At 35.5% G+C, this 17,466-nt stretch overlaps 1 protein-coding gene and 1 pseudogene across 1 annotated transcript; both read left to right on the top strand.

The window, feature by feature from the left end:
• Window positions 1-2,951: 2,951 nt before the first annotated feature.
• LOC140526691 (olfactory receptor 2D2-like) lies at window positions 2,952-3,887 on the top strand. The gene has a single exon (XM_072643118.1). It carries the CDS (start codon window positions 2,952-2,954, stop codon window positions 3,885-3,887), a length of 936 nt encoding a protein of 311 aa, XP_072499219.1.
• Window positions 3,888-14,890: 11,003 nt separating this feature from the next.
• Window positions 14,891-15,892, top strand: LOC140518343 (olfactory receptor 2D2-like; annotated as a pseudogene).
• The last annotated feature ends 1,574 nt before the right edge of the window (window positions 15,893-17,466 follow it).

Below are 17,466 nucleotides of genomic sequence, written 5' to 3' on the forward strand. Positions count from 1 at the left end.
AGAGTCCTTAAAAGACTTCTTTTAAGGCAGTTAAACATAGTCTTGGCAGTTCCAACTTTGACCATATTATGAATTCATTTCACTTTTCATGATTTCTGCCTAGAGAACTTCTCACTAGCCCACTTCATGTGGTATATCCGTCGATTTCATTAGCACCATCTAAAACTTGGTGACATTTGCTATTCAAGTAGATCCCTATTCTTAAACATGATGTATTACATACATTCACTGGGAAGTTAATCATTTGTATTTCAGACCTCGTTATATTAATTGGAACTTAATACCAAGTATAATTTATTATTATTACACTTAGTCAAAGAATACTATGATATTATACTTAGGTACTTACAAAAGTTTATTAATTAAATGAAAGATATGTATGATGAAATGTAGCAGAAATCACTGCAACAAATGATAAATATATATAACATGTTAAAATCAGATAGCAAATTTTCTTTTCCCTTGAATATTAGTGCTGGAGAAAATGCAGAGTGAATTAGAAGAAGATGGGAAAATAGACAAAGATGTTAGTGAAACTTTTGAAGGAATATTCTTGGAACTTTCAAGAGTTTGATTAAAGAGGAAAGGGGAGAACACTTCATGAGAACATTTGCTCACTTTATTTGTTAACAAGGCTGCCTGCCTTGAAATTAACTGATATGTAATAGTCAATTCAGAAGAAAAGAAGAAATTGTGGAATTTGCATAGAGTCCAAAAGGAAGTCTTGGGAAGTGATATGATTCTTGACTCCGGCCATCAGACTGTGTTCTGGGTCCATGGCATTTTGGTGTCTATTTTGAACAAATGACAGGAAAGTTAGCATAGTTGGGGGGAGAAAAGAATAGTCAGATATTTGTTTGTGAGAAGCATTTGTCAGCTGGATATTCTTCACTTTAGGCAATACCTGCATTTACCTTTGTGTAGCTCTTTAGAAAGTCAAAGGGATTTTCTTTTCCATCATTCCTTTAGCTTCTTAGGGAAATTATAGAATACGTGTGTCTTAATCTAAGACAAGATCTAAAACAAAGGAGGGAAACTTAGAATAGGTAAAAATATGATGGAAATAATTAGATGAAAAGCCTCTCTTTGATACTTAATATGGATGTGGAATGTTGTATAAGATAAAAGTAGACAGTTGGAAAAGAACCTATGGCTAAAAGATTTCAAACATAGGATGTAGCAGGAAGATAAAGACTATGGATACATACACAAGTTGGCTGGCAAGGCTAAAAATTTTAAGTGGGAACAGATCCTTATGTTAAGGCAGCATATTTAATCAAGATCTTTCCAAATTATAATGGAACTTTATTTTGTATTCCCTGAAATATGAATAGTGCTTTGTTCATTTGGCCATTCTTTTTCTTTTCTTTATGAACTGAACCTCTAATTTAATGAGGATAGGCAATTCCTGGAAAAGAACTTCCTATTCCAAGGCAGATTGACACTTTCTCCAAAACTTAGTCTTAGAGCACCATCTGGGGTGCTGAGGTGAAATCTGTCCAGGGTCACACAGACAGTATGCATTAGAGTCAGGATTTGAAATCTAGTCTTCCTGAGGCTGAATACAGCTCTTCATCTTCTACGCCATATTTTCCATCTATATTAAGAATTTTATAAAATCTCATTACTGTACAAGATTGGATTCTGTCTATTATACAGACAATTTAAACTGGAAGTGCCACTGTCTCCCAAACAATGATCCTCACACTGTTTGACACCTTTTCCAATTTTTCATGAGAGTTTACAGTTCATGGTGCTCCTAATACATTGAGCTGAATCATGATTATCAGATGACATGAAAGTCTTACTCTTATGAGAGTCCAAACTTGGTGCCGAATTCTGATGTGTGATAATTCTCCTTATAAAAGTCTTCCAGCATTTCTAGTTGTCTTAAGAGCATCTCACTATTCCTCAAAATGTGCTGTGGATGTCTCCTCAGCCCAGTGAAGAGCTGTATACAGTTCGTTAGTCAGAGATCCAGTTATTTTCAAAGAAAATAAGAATAATTGTCCAGCCTTTGCTATCCCCTCTAAGCCAATTTGATTAGTTTTTGTATTCTTTTCTTTTTCAGTTACCTGGCACTAATAAGGTAATGACTTTTTGGTTTTTGTTGTTTTCCCAAATGCCTTTGTACTCTTGTCAGGAAGAAATAACAAGATGATTCAAGATGCAGAGTAGCAAGGGTAAATATGAAGTCCTACACGTTAGTTTGTTTTAATTATCTGTGTAAATACATAATGGATGACATTTATTTTAGCATTAATTCATCAGAGAAAGACCTCAAAACTTTCATCATTGAATTTAGTTAAAAGCTCAAGATGAATGAGTCAACTAATTGTAATGAAAACCAATATAATTTTAAAGTATATTAAATAAGATATAGTTTCAATTATTCTCAGAGAAACTCAAAGATATATTGAACTCTGTGACAGCCAGACCACTTATAGACAGCTGCACTCGTTGCTTGACTCAATATTTTGAAAGAACATTAACAAAATGAAGCACATTTGGAGGTAGGTGACCAGAATGAGTAGAAATCTCATTTTAAGAAGGTTGGAGGAACAGGAAGTATTTAGTCTAGAGAAGATTTCTTTTTTGGAGGGGAGCTGAAAGTTTTCTTTAAATATGAGTGTTGTAGAGTGACTGAGATTTTTTCTTTCCTGCTTTAGAAGAAATAACATTAATGCATAGAAATTACATAAGTGCGAGACCAGTTTAAAAATTAATTAATTTTCTAACAGTTTTGTCTGAAAATGGAATATATTCTTTGTGATATGAGTCACCATTTTCAATGGAGATGTTCAATGATCACACATCAAGATAGCTATTGAGGGTTGAAGGTTACACTAGATAAGATTTAATATCCTTCCCAAACTAAGATTCTACGATTCTCTAGGTTACATGCCTACATTATATATCTCTTTAATAGATTACAAAGGAGCATAAACAATATGATACAGACCAACCAGACCTGGGTGACAGAGTTCTTCCTCTTGGGACTTACTGACGACCCTCAGACTCAGCAGCTACTCTTTGTGTTATTCCTGGCAGTCTACCTGGGTACCATACTTGGAAACCTCCTCCTCATATCCTTAGTTCTTCTTGACTCACAGCTCCATACACCCATGTATTTTTTCCTATGTAATTTATCTCTGGTTGACCTCTGCTTCTCAACTACCACTGTCCCCCAAACCATAATCCACATATTATCTAGAAGGAAATTAATTTCTTTCACAGGCTGTGCAGTTCAACTTCTTTTCATCCTATTCTTTGGATCTACAGAGTGTTCTTTATTAGGTGTGATGTCTTATGACAGGTACTTGGCAATCTGTGACCCTATGCACTATTCCCTCATCATGACGTGGAAGGTGTGTGGCCTCTTGGCTTTAGGTTGCTGGTTCAGTGGCATTGTTGCATCCCTGGTGGACACCACATTTACATTAAGCCTCCCTTACCAAGGAGACAATAAAATTGCTCATTTTATTTGTGAGCTTCCAGCACTTCTGAATGTGGCATCTGCAGACACACACAGTTCAGAGATGGTTGTTTTCTTGATGGGTGTGGTGATTCTTCTTGCACCTGTGTCCGTGATCATGGTTTCATATGTATGTATTGTGGTTTCTGTGGTCAGGATGAGGACAGTCTCTGGGAGACTGAAGGCCTTCTCTACATGTGGCTCCCATCTCATTGTGGTCATCCTTTTTTATGGATCAGCAATCATCAACTACATGACACCTAAGTCTGCCAAGGAACTAGGGAAAATGGTATCTGTGTTCTATGCAGTGATAAATCCTATGCTCAATCCCCTCATATATAGCCTGAGAAACAAGGATGTAAAGAGGGCGTTCAAGAATGCAGCCAACAGGAGATCAATCTGCAGAACATGATTCTCTAACCCATCATTGAATTATATCCAAACTTTTCCTTCAGCCTCTTGGAAGAACTGTCTTCTCTTGACCTGTATTAGTGAACACATACTTGTATCACTATTTAATTATCCATATTCTATATTTGTCATATGTCTGAGTTGAAGGGAGATATGTAGATGTGACAAATTTAAGCCCTTTGGAAGACTGAACGGAATCATGTCATTTTGGAGGACTTGGGAAATTGTCTAATTAGTATGGCATTATCACAGCCACTGAATATCCTGTACTGTACTTTAGGGAACAGAGACAAATACAATATAAACATTCTTTTTTTAAAAATTTAATTAATTTGTTTTTAGTTTTCAACATTCACTTTCATAAGATTTTGAATCACAAATTTTCTCCCCATCTCTCCCCTCCTTCCACCCCAAGACAGTGTGCATTCTGATTATCCCTTTCCCCAATCTGCCCTCTCTTCTATCACACCCCTCCCTTCTCTTATCCTTTTCCCCGCTATTTTCTTATAGGGCAAGGTAGATTTCTATAACCCATTTCTTGTATGTTTTATTTTTCCAATGACATGTAAAAACAAGTTTTAACATTCATTTTTGAAACTTTGAGTTCCAACATCTCTCCCTTCCTCACTCCTCATCCATCCCCACTGAGAAGCCAAGCAATTTGATATAAGTTATACAAGTGTAGTCATACAAAACACTTCCATAGCAATCATGTTGTAAAAGACTAACTATAGTTCCCTCCATCCTATCCTGACCTCCATTTATTCTATTCTCTGTTTTGTCCCTGTCTTTCCTCAAAAGTGTTTACTTCTAATTACTGCCTCCTTCTATTTGCCTTCCTTTCTATCATCCCCCGACTCCTGCTTATCCACTTTCCACCTACTTTCCTGTTGGGTAAGATAGATTTTCATACCATATTGAGTGTGCATGTTATTACCTCCTTAAGCCAAATCCAATGAGAGTAAGGTTTGCTCTTTTCCTTTTACCTCTCCCCTCTTTCCCTCCATTGAAAAAGCTTTTTCTTGCCTCTTTTATGTGAGAGATAATTTACCTCATTCTATTTCTCCCTTTCTCCTTCTAATATATTCCTCTCTCACCCCTTAATTTTATTGTTTAGATATCATCCCTTCATATTCACCTCACCCTGTGTCCTCTGTTTATATATACATAATCCCTCCAAGTACTGTAATACTGAGAAATCTCTTAAGAGTTACAAATATTATCTTTCCGTGTAGCAATATGAACAGTTGAACATTAACAAGTCCTTTATGATTTTTCATTCCTGTTTACCTTTTCATGCTTCTCTTGATTCTTGTATTTAAAAGTCAAATTTTCTATTCATCTCTGATCTTTTCATCAAGAATGCTTGAAACTCCTCTATTTCATTGAATGACCATTTTTTTTTCTCCTGAAGTATTATGCTCAATTTTTCTGGGAAGGCAATTCTTGGTTTTAATCCTAGCTCCCTTGTCCTCTGGAATATCATTCCAAGCCCTCTGATCCCTTAATGTAGAAGCTGCTAGATCTTGTATTATCGTGATTGAGTTTTCACAATACCTGAATTGTTTCTTTCTGGCTGCTTGCAATACTTTCTTCTTGACCTGGGAGCTCTGGAATTCAGCTACACTATTCCTAGGAATTTTCCTTTTGGAATCTCTTTCAGGAGATGATTGGTAGATTCTTTCAGTATCTATTTTACCCTCTGGTTCTAGAATATCAGGGTAATTTTCCTTGATAATTTCTTGAAGATGATGTCTACACTCTTTTTTTGATCATAGTTTTCAAATAGTCCAATAATCGTTAGATTGTCTGTCCTGGATCTGTTGTCTAGGTCTGTTGTTTTTCCAGTGAGATATTTTACATTGTGTTCTATTTTTTCATTCTTTTGGTTTTATTTTGAATTTTTTTGATTCTTCTTAAAGTCATTAGCTTCCATCTGCTCCTTGATAGATGCAGCACCAAAGAAAATTATGATTGTCAGTCCTTTGATGTAATGAGATCAAAAAATGGAAATGTACGTCTTTCACATCATAGACGATATCTGACACAGAACCTAAATAAAAAATGTATTTGATATTAATTGTGGTCCTCCAGAAACTGTTGGTTGCGTATGACAAATTCTACAAATCCCACATCCACTTTGCAACTTCTATGTCTAATATGTTCCACAGTGTTATTTCTTCTATTGCTAAATATTTTATAATATAATACCTATGTCTAATAATTTTGCCATTTTGCTGCCTTGATCACATCTCAGAGTAAAACAGACCTTCTAAATGTGATCTTTAATCACCCAAAATGTCTGGTGTAACTATTCACACAGGACAATTCAAGCAAATGAAGAATGTTTATTGTCCAAAATATGACCGGCATTAGGACTGACAATCCATAATCCATTTATACTAAAGAATCATTACAGTCCATCAGAATGCATATCTCGGATTGCAGATGGACAATGTGTAGCTGGGACTCAGAATTAAATAAGAAAAGAGTGGGTTGATTTTAATTTGAGAAACTGCAGTGCTTTCAGTAATCTCAAATTTCTTCTTGTATTAAAGGCAAATCTTCTTAACACCAATATATTTCAAATCATTCTCAGTAAAACAAGCCTAGCTCTGGGTTTCACATGTTCTTTTCATAAGGTAATATATTTCTCATATCATGCAAAAAAAATTAACAGGCCCCACATCTGTGCAGTCAACCACATATCCATGTATTTACCCACACGACCAAAGAGAATATGGGGATGTAAGGAAAGAGGGATTGAGCATTTTAAGATTTAAGCTTGAATTGCTTGTACTAAAATATACTTCATTCTACTGCCTGAGAGTTAGTTTGAAAAGAATCACCCAGCTCCAGAAGCATACTAATGACTTAGGAATCCTCCAGAGCATATATAGTAGATTCTCCAGAGACTGTCCCATACCCTAAGCCATTAACTGGGGTTGTTCTTGTTTGAAAGACAAGTTCTTGGAAACATGAAGGAGGCTTGTTTGTAGGAAGAGAAGATTTAAGTTTTATTACCATTTCCTTTTTCTCCCAAATCCTACCCTTGGCAAGAAACAAATATAGGGAGAGATTTCACTGCCTTACCTTATTACCTATATTTCTATCTCTCCAACCCTAGAAACCATTTTTCATGCATCTATTCTACGTTCCATACTTGGAGAATCATTGTGAACTGTGAGATGGATTCCTAGTCTTTGTTTTTGTCTTTCAGGTGAGAAAATGAGGTTACAGATGAAGAAAGGGAAAATAGGAAAGGTTTACTGAAAGATGGAGCTTAATTTGGGGTTTTTTTGAGTAGATTAGGATCTTTGTCCGCTTATTTCACGAGCTCTTGTCCACTATATCTGATTTCCCAATATTTTCCATTGCAAATAATTTCATCCAGATGATTTCCCTACTGGACCTATTTCTCCCATTTCTAGCGTTACTCAGGAACTAGCATGGGATGAGTTTGGGGGTGTGGTTTATATCAAAGAATTAATTTCTCTGATGCATGTAGGTTTGGGTGACAGCAGGACCCGCAAAAGCAGTCCTCTTTAGGCCCCCTGAAACCTATTTCCCCAAGATGAACCGATGCTTCAAACCTCTATGTTCATTTCTACATCTGAGCATTATTAATCTTGCCTTTCTTCTGGGTCTGGATTAGGAACAAATGAATGCCATATTGAGGCAGGACTTAGGATGAATAGACATTATACAAAAAAAATATCAGTTGTGAATTGATAGATGATGATGTAAAGGTTGGTGGTTTCGAAATAGTCAAAGGGGCTGCAAAGGCTAAGAAACGAGGAGCAGAGTATTTCAGAATTAAGAGAAATTGACTGCTCTTTTGGTTCCTATATATCCATTCTAGCTCATCCTATCCCCAAAGAGGTACATCAATCAATTAAACACTCACTCACTCATTCACTTAATGAACATTTCTTAAATTCTTATTATGTGTCCTTGATACTGGAATTATGAAGACAGAGACTCTTCTATTTAGAGAGACAACATGTATCCATAAAAGTGTACACAAATGCTGAATAAAACACTGCAATGTGATTATGAATATTTGGAGGGGGGGAACCTAAACCCTGGAGGGATTAGAAAAGGTTTCAGGTAAGAGATGGTATTTGAACTAAGATGTTGGGACATCTAGACATTTATAAAGGTGCAACAGAGGAGAAGGTGTATTTCTGGTATGGGAGGAAGGTTGTGCAAAAGTATAGAGAGGAGTGCTATGTATAAAGATTAACAGGAAGAACAATTTGGCTTGACCATAAATTTCAAGTTAGGAGAGCAATGTATAAGTCTGTGAAAGGTTAGAAATATGTAAATGAAATACATAGAAATACCTATTTGAGGGAGCCATTGGAATTTACTGAGCAAATGATATGGTCAGGGTAGTCCTTTAGGAGTATTTCCTTGGCAGCAATGTGAAAGATAAATTGGAGAAGGCAGAGATGGGGCAAGAAAGACAATAAACACAACACTGATTTCTGAACTCTTGTGTCTCTCTCTGGGACCATATCTATCAGCCCTATATCTCTGACATGAGTAAAGGACAAGTTGAGAGACATGGACCCATGATATAACATGTTTGTAGGAACAAATGACCCTGAGAAGAGACTCAGACACCTGAGTTAACATATTTCTAGCATCTACATCCTTAGGGAATGATGGAAAACAACATGATTTTGTTGTCTTATGCTAACTTACAGAAACCAGAAAAGAATCCTGCCATTATTCTGGGTCCCAAATATCCAAGTAGTATATCTCATTAATATCTACTGGCAATCTCCTAGCACAATAAATGAGAATTGAACCTGTTATTTCAAAGAAATGCCAATTCTCTCTCATTATGCAACTCTCAGAACCTTGGTCCTCAACTCCCTCAAGGCCTTGATGTTTTCATGTAGAATTCATAAGCTTTTCACTGTCAAGAAAATTAAAACCTCTCGTAATGAATCCTGAGAATCTCTTTTGAGGATTTTGGATTGTTGATGTCCTTAAAAGAGTTGAGGATCAAAAGAACCCAAATCTTAGGGAAAGGGCTACTCTAATAGGTGCTTTTCCTGAAGACATTTCCTCATTGGTAGGAATCTACTGGACTTCTCCCAATAACAAGTGCTTTCAGATATTATTAGCATGGTGGGTCATAAGAACTTAAAGAATATCAATAATAACTAAAAACTAATAGAGTTTTATCAAGAACAAATAGTGACAGGCTGACTTAATTTCTATTTCTGACGGCGTTGTTAGATATATGAATTTGTAAAGTTTCTCATGATAATTTTGTGGTTGTCACTAGGATTTCTGGAGGGTCACTATTTCTTGTGGGTAGAAGGTAGACAACAGTGGACAGAGCAAGAGAGAACAAATTCCCGTTGATCTACTTGTTGTTACGATCATTCATGTATTTTGTAGTACTAGATACGACAATTTAAGAACATGAGCTGGAGCATGCCCAGAGAATGGCAGCCAGGATGGTGAATACTGGGAGGTTTGTAGTCATGACATTTGCAGACTGGTTTAAGAGTTTGAAAATAACTAGAATGCAAAGAAAACTTTGAGTCCAGGTGGACATGATAGTTGTTTTTAAGGATTTGAATGTGGAAGAGGGATTCGGAATCTTTTTCCTTGACTTCAGCAATCAGAATTAAGAGTAATGGGGGCAAGTTCAGAGACAGAGATTTCTATTCATAATAAAGAAAAACCTTCTACCTGTTGGAACTGCCCAAATGTACAATGAACTACATAAAGAGAGAGGGATTGAGACATCCCTGGATGTCACTGAGCTCTTTTTGGAGATGTTGTAAAGAGTATTTCTACTGAGTTATGTATTGAACTAGATGAGCTCTGAGGCTCCACTGCATTCTAAGATTCTTTGATACCAGATCTTTGCTTTGCGTGATACTTCTTCATATCTCAGCAGAGAGAAAGGTCAAATCAGGGGCTTATTTTCTCCTTGATTCATTTTTTTTTGAATCCTGTGGAGTGCTAGATCTGAACAAGGTATGGTCATGTTGGTCATACGAATAAATGGGGAGAGAAGATGGTGAGAACTGAAGTGTGGAGGGTAATTCTAAGGAAGAATCAGAATGAAAAACCTGAATTCTAACTTCCAGAAACTTTCCTTACACATGCATCCACCACATTTATCTCCCCTATTTGTAATACAGCAAGATTAGTCAAACTTCATTAAGCTATAATAATTAGGGGTGAACTTAATGAATTAGCTTTAATTATAGAATATTTATGAAGAAAGGCTGTGTATTAATTTTATAAACTCATGAATAATACCTGCTTTTAATGGAATAGTACCAAATTGAACCCCTGGGGTAGTTGCTTGTGAACGGTAGAATTGTCTTTAACTATTAGTGTGCCTGAGTCTTTAAAATATCTCCTCTCCTAAAACAATTACATGTGGCCTTGGAAATGTCAGCCTTGTTCACATTAGTAATTTATTTCACTCTTCATCATTTCTCCATATAGAAATTGTCTCCAAAACAGTTCATGTGACATCAATAAACTGCATTAATGTTCTCTAACACTAGGTACCATTTGTGATTCAAGTAGACCCTCATTCGTAAAAACGATATATTATATAAATTAACTTACAAGTTAGTCATTTGTATTTCAGACCTTACTGTATAATGTAAACAATATTATATTTGGTATTACTAATGCATAATATAATTATTATACTTCATAATACAATATTATGCTTAATACCAAATACAATGAAATAATACTAAAATTTGGTACTTTAGAAGTTCTGTTTAAATATAGATATTTATGATGAGATACTTTAGAAACCACCATTCCAAATGATAAACCTATACATCATGCTAAAAACAGAAATTTTTCTTTTCCTTGAAAGCTAGCGTTGGATAAAATGCAGATTGAATTAGAAGAGAATGGAGAACTAGATAAATATGTTTGTAGAACTTTTGAAAGAATTTTCTTGGAACTTTCAAAAGCTTTAGATGTTTATGGCATTGTTCTCTATTTCTGTCTAATTTTGTTTCAAAATGTTATGACTTTACTTTTATCCCATGACAGGAAAACAACTCTATTCCTCATAAGCCTATTGGAAGTGAGTTTTAGATCAGAGATGGAAATGGGAATGAGAGATGGGTGTAGAGAATGATGGTGAGAGGAGAAAGAGAAAGAAGAGAAGCAGGAGGGGAAGGAAAGAGGAAGAGATAAATGGAAAGGGAACAAAAAAGGGAGAACAACAGGGGGGAGAGAGAGACAGAGACAGAGAGAGAAAGATAGAGAGTGAGAGTGAGAGAGATCCATTGGATAACTTGAAGAGTCTGATTGGATAAGAAAATGGAAATGACTTCATGAGAACATATGCTCTTTATATTTGTGAACAAGATTATCTGTATTGAAATTACCTGATTCTATAACAGTGAATTTCAGAAGAAAAGAGGATACCATGGAATTTTAACTGAGTTCAAAAGAAAGTCTTTGGAAGAGATATGATTCTCCATCCTGGCTATCAGGCTGTGCTCTTGACCCGTGACATTTTAACTGATATTTTGAGTGAGTGACAGGAAGGATATCATGGTAGTGGTGGGGGTAGTGGAACCCCCAGACATTTGTTTCTATGAGTTGTCAGCCAGATGTTTTTTAATTGTAGACAATGCGTGCATGTCCATTTTATAGCACCTTAGAAATTCCAAACCATTTTCATATCAATCATTTCATTAGATTCCTGTGAAAATTTAAGAATATATGTGTATCTTACCAACTTCAATAGTAAAGTCTAGTTGAACTGGACACAAGAGTACGGATTGAAATGTCCTGCATTTCTCCTTACCTTTCTTCATGTGATATTGACTAACAAGGAGACACTCTGGAAGATCAAAGCAAAAGTGTTTAGTTCCACAGCTTAATGATCTATGTATATAGAATAGGATGTTTGTTACAAGGTTCTGTGACTCTTGACAGACATGTACTGCAGGGTGGCTATGCTCTCAGAAATGCATGACAAAATGTTGGCCTCTTCCAGTTGGTGGATGCAATTCTTGAAAGTCATATTAGTTGCTTGCAACTCTCAACCCTTCAGAGAGTAATTTTTTCTCATCCTGATGATGAGTACACAACTAGTGGATGTGTTGTCTCTTTGCTTATGCCTTTCTCCTTAAATGAGAACTTCATGAAAGGAACTGTTTTACCTTTTCAGAGCTCTCTGTCTTTTGATAAAATGATTAGAGGGGGATCCTAGTTTAATAAAAATGGAACTCTCACAAGTGTACTTTACAGAGTCAGAAATTTTCCTTCCTATTTGTCCCCCCACTCATAGATGAACCTTCTTCTTCAGAATGCAAATGAGGAATGCCATCAGTCTAAAATAAACTATAGGTAGAAACAGATAAAAAAGGCCTACCTGGAGTCTTAGCATGAGCCCTAATATTATGTATTAACTTTACTATTCAATGATCCAACTGAAGGTTGCCTTCATCATGAACAAATTTCCAAAATACCAATTTGTTTTTTCAACATTCAAATTGCATTGTTTTTAGTTCCTCCTATTCCAATCACTGTTCTTGGAATACAAAAACAAAGAAGAAATAGTCCACTCTCAAGAAGCATATTCTATTGGTATATAGGTTTGGTGGATTTTGTATTCTTGCAGCATAAAACATAGTCTAAGATCAGAATTTTCCCCATTGGGAAAAGCAAAAATTATATCTAAGTAAGCTAAAGTTAATCAATTGAGATTTATCAGTATCCTAACATTTCAGAGCTAGCATTGGATTCAGGGATCACCATGTAAATTCTCACTGAGTGGTTGGTTCTGTCCTGGATATTACAGAATCTAAGAAGCAGCATTTTCTTATTGCTAGTTTAAATGTAGTACGGTCTAGGATGAGAGCAACTACAACTTAAGACAATTAACAATTGTCAGAAAGAGTTTATCAAAGACTACAGATGAATATACTTTAAAAAGTTTTTTTTTAATCTGAAGGGTTTATTATGTTCTCTGCAAACCACAACTGAAAATAGGACTTTTCATATGTTTTAAAAGTTTTCTTTTGATTTTATTCTATGGACATTTTGCTTTAGATTATAAAATGGAGTTGAGAGAAATTATTATTGTGCTAACAGCTCATACCACCCAAGGTCTAAAGCAAAGGAAAGAAGCAGGGTCAATAAATATGAAATGGCAATAATTAGATGAAAAATCTCTCTGTGGGATCACAAATGCATAAGGAATGCTTTAGATCAAAGGAGACAGATGGATAAGAAGCCATTGTTTACAGTGACCAGACATAAGACATAGCAGGATAACAAAGAATAGGATCACGTACATAAATTGGCCAGCAAGGCTAAAACTTTTAAGTGGTAATAGACCCTTACATAGAGGCAGTGTATTGAATGAAGTCATCTTTCCAATTTTCAAAGGGACTATTCTGTTTAGGATAGTATATTCTTTAAAACATGATTAGTGCTTAGTGTATTTGACCACTCTTTTTCTTTTGTTTGTGGAATGAACTTGTGATTTAATGAGTGTAGGGAATCCCTGGCAAAGAGCTTCCTCTTTCAAGGCAGATTGGCACTTTCTCTACAACTTAGTCTTAAGTTTAAAACTTAATCTGGGGTAGTGAGGTGAAATCTGCCCAGGGTCACACAATCAGTATATGTTAGAGCCAGAATTTGAATTCTGGTCTTCCTGATGATGAGGACAACTATCTTCTAGATCACACTGTCTCTCTTTATTAAGATTTTATAAAACCTCTCTTATTATTTGACAAGATAGGCTTTTTTTTCTCCTATAAATAATTTGAATAGGAGGTGCAGTTATCTTGCAAACAGAGGTTTTCACACAATTTGATACTCTTTCCATTTTTCATGAGGGTTTACAGCTCATTCTTCTCCTAATACTTTGAGTTAGACCATTGATACCAATTGAAATGGAAGTCTTACTATTTTGAGAGCCCAAACTTGGTGCCAAATTTTGATGCATGATGATTCTCCTTATAAAAGAAAGTTTTTAGCATTTCTAGTTACTCTTAAGAGCATGTCAGAATGTGTTGTGGATTTCTCTTGGGCTCATAGAGGAGTTCTATGTAATTTAGCTCTTCAATTAGAACAAACTGCTAGCCAAAGGTCCAATTATTTTCCAAGGAAATAGGAATAATTATCTAGCCCATGCCATCCCTTCCAACCCAATTTGATTCCTTTTAGTTTTCTCTTGATTTTCGGTTAACTGGCACTAGCAAGGTAATGATATTTTGGTTTTTGGTGTTTTCCCATTATGCCACTGTACTCTTGTCAGAAAGAGCCAATAAGATGATGCAATGAACATTAGGAAGGGAAAATATAAACTCCTACGCTTTAGGTTTTTCTTAATTGCTTATATAACTACAGAATGGGCGGGATTTATCTTAGCATTAGTTCATCAGGGAAAGACCTCAAGACTTTAGTCAAAAGCTCAATATGAATGAGTCAACTATAGGTAATTAAAACTAATATAATTTTAGACTGTATTAAATTAAATATGGTTTCATTCCTTCTCAAAGGAGTCAAAAGAAATGTTGAACTCTGTAATAGCTGGACTGCTTACGTAGTGTTTTTCTCAGTTCTTTACCCAATATCGTGAGAGGTCAATAGCAAAAAAAAGTACATATAGATATAGGTGACCAGAATGGATAGAAGTCTCATATTAAGAAGACTGAAGGAAAGCCTAGAAAGGAAAAAAACTTGAGGAGGAGTTCCAAGTTTTCTTCAAATATTAAGTGACAGAGATTTTAGATTTAGTCTTTGCACTTTAGGAGAAATAACAGAGATCAATACATAGAATTTACATATTTGGGGGGAGATTTCAGTTTAATATGTAGAAGCATTTTCTAACAGTACCGTCTAACAATGGAACATATTCCTTGTAATATATCACTATTTTCAATGGAAGTGTTCAATGACCACATGTCAAGGCAGCTATTAATGGTTGAAAGTTTCACTAGATAACATTTAAGGTTTTCCCCAGACTAGTGTTCTATGATTCTTTTGGTACATCTTTACATCTTATATATCTTGATTCCTTTATAAAGAAGCAGAGAGAACATGAGCCAAACAAATCAGACCTGGGTGACAGAATTCTTCCTGTTGGGACTTTCTGATGACCCTCAGACACAGCTGCTACTCTTTGTGTTGTTCCTGGCAGTCTACTTGGGTACGATACTTGGAAACCTGCTTCTCTCATCCTTGGTTCTGCTTGACTCACAGCTCCATACACCCATGTATTTTTTCCTATGTAATTTATCTCTGGCTGATCTCTGCTTCTCAACTACCATTGTTCCCCAAACCCTAATCCACATGTTATCTAGAAGGAAATTAATTTCTTTCAGAGGCTGTGCAGTTCAACTTCTTCTCATCCTGTTTTTTGGATGTACACAGTGTTCCTTGTTAGCTGTGATGTCTTATGATCGATACTTAGCAATCTGTGACCTTATGCACTACCCCCTCATCATGACATGGAGGGTGTGTGGCTTCTTGGCTTTGGCCTGCTGGTCAAGTGGTGTTTTTGTATCACTGGTAGACACTACATTCACATTGCACCTCCCTTACCAAGGAGACAATAGAATTGCTCATTTTATTTGTGAGCCTCCAGCACTTTTGGTTGTGGCATCTGCAGATACACACAGCTCAGAGATGGCTGTTTTTTTGATGGGTGTGCTCATTCTTCTTGCACCTGTATCCCTGATTATGATCTCATATGTATGTATCATAGTGTCTGTGGTGAAGATGAAGACAGCCTCAGGGAGACTCAAGGCCTTCTCCACCTGTGGCTCCCATCTCCTTGTGGTCATTATTTTTTATGGATCAGCCATTATCAACTACATGACACCTAAGTCTGCCAAGGAATTAGGGAAAATGGTATCTGTGTTCTATGCAGTGATAAATCCTATGCTCAACCCCCTCATATATAGTCTGAGGAACAAGGATGTAAAGAGGGCATTCAGAAATGCTGTCAATTGGAAACACTTCTGTAGTACATGATCCTCTCATTTGTCATTGACTCTGACTTTATATTATGCTTCCAAATCTTTTTGTATAGCTTGATAGGAGGAACTAGTCCCTTATGACTCTCATTAGTTGACAGAGATGCATATTTATATTGCTATATAATTATATATAGATTGGTAATACCCTTGCAATATGTTTGGGTTCTAAAGAGAGGAAGGGATGATTTATTTTTTCTTCTGAAGAACTGAGTAGAATTGTGATAATTTGAATGACTTAGAAAAGTCTAATTAATATGGCATTATCATTGTCATTGAATATTCTGCACTTTAGTTTGGAGGATGGAGCTAAATATGGAAGAACTTTTGGGACAAGAAGAGGCAGTCAAGCCTTTAGGAAGCTGGTTTGGTGCTGCTCTCACAAAAAACTCACCTAAAACTAGAGTGATAATAGATTGCTCCTAATAGAAATACAATACTCAAAATACGTAAGGTTATAATGCCATTATTATTCTCACATGGATATGCTATTGGGAAGACTATGCTGTCATCTGAACATAAATTTTTGCTATTTTATTAATACTTTTTGCCATTCTATGTTTCTGAATATATCTTTTCTTTCTCCCCTATTCACTGGGTTATATCTTGTAGTGAAGTGGAAAAAAAAGCAGTTTAAATGACCAACACCACAACTATGTTTGAAATAACATAGAGCATTTAAAATCTGTCCTCCCATATTTCTGGAATGAGGGAGGTAGGTTTATTTTCTCAGCTCTTTTGAGGCTGTTTGGTCATTATAATTGCATAGTGCCCAATATTTTGTTTGTATTACAACACTGTAATAACTGATTATGTTGTTTTTTCTAACCCTACATATTTAACTCTGTGTAAGTTGACATAAGTCTTTTTAATTTTTCTGAATTCACACTTGCCATTTCTCATGGTATAGTAATCTTCCACTATAAATAGGAACAATAATTTTCCTAACCATTACCCAATCAATGGAAATATACTTTTTTCTAATTCTTTAATACTATAAAATGCTGCCATGGATATTTTGAAATATATAAATAATATTGTATAGTTGCTATTGCTTTGAATATCATTCCTGTCTTTAACCTACTTGGGCAAATATAAGTAGCTATAGCATATCAGAATCTAAGTATATAGACTTTTAAAATATAAATTTTTACTGATAACTTTTATTTGTACATAATTTTTCCCAATTTAGAAAAAAATAAAGATTAGAAGGTATAGTAGAAGTATCCTGGGGAATATCACCACACTTATGAAGTGTTATGAATAAATTGTGCAATATAATAAGTGGTATTGCCTCATGAAATGGTGAGAAAGATAGAGGGGGAAATAATGCAGAAAGCTCAGCAAGAGACACAACTAGTATAAATAATCTCAATAATTATTAAAGCATTTTAAGGATGAAACTAGAAGGAGGGCAACAAAAACAACACAAAAAGAACATCTAAAAATTGTTATGGCAATATCCTTTCTCCTCTAATGACAACATATCTAATATTTATCTAACATGGAGATATTTTTATATCTCTGATTGTTCCGGTTCTTGATGTGCTGCAAGTGGAGGCACTAAAAAGG

This window comes from Notamacropus eugenii, chromosome 1, assembly GCF_028372415.1.
Source record: "Notamacropus eugenii isolate mMacEug1 chromosome 1, mMacEug1.pri_v2, whole genome shotgun sequence".
NCBI lineage: Eukaryota > Metazoa > Chordata > Mammalia > Diprotodontia > Macropodidae > Notamacropus > Notamacropus eugenii.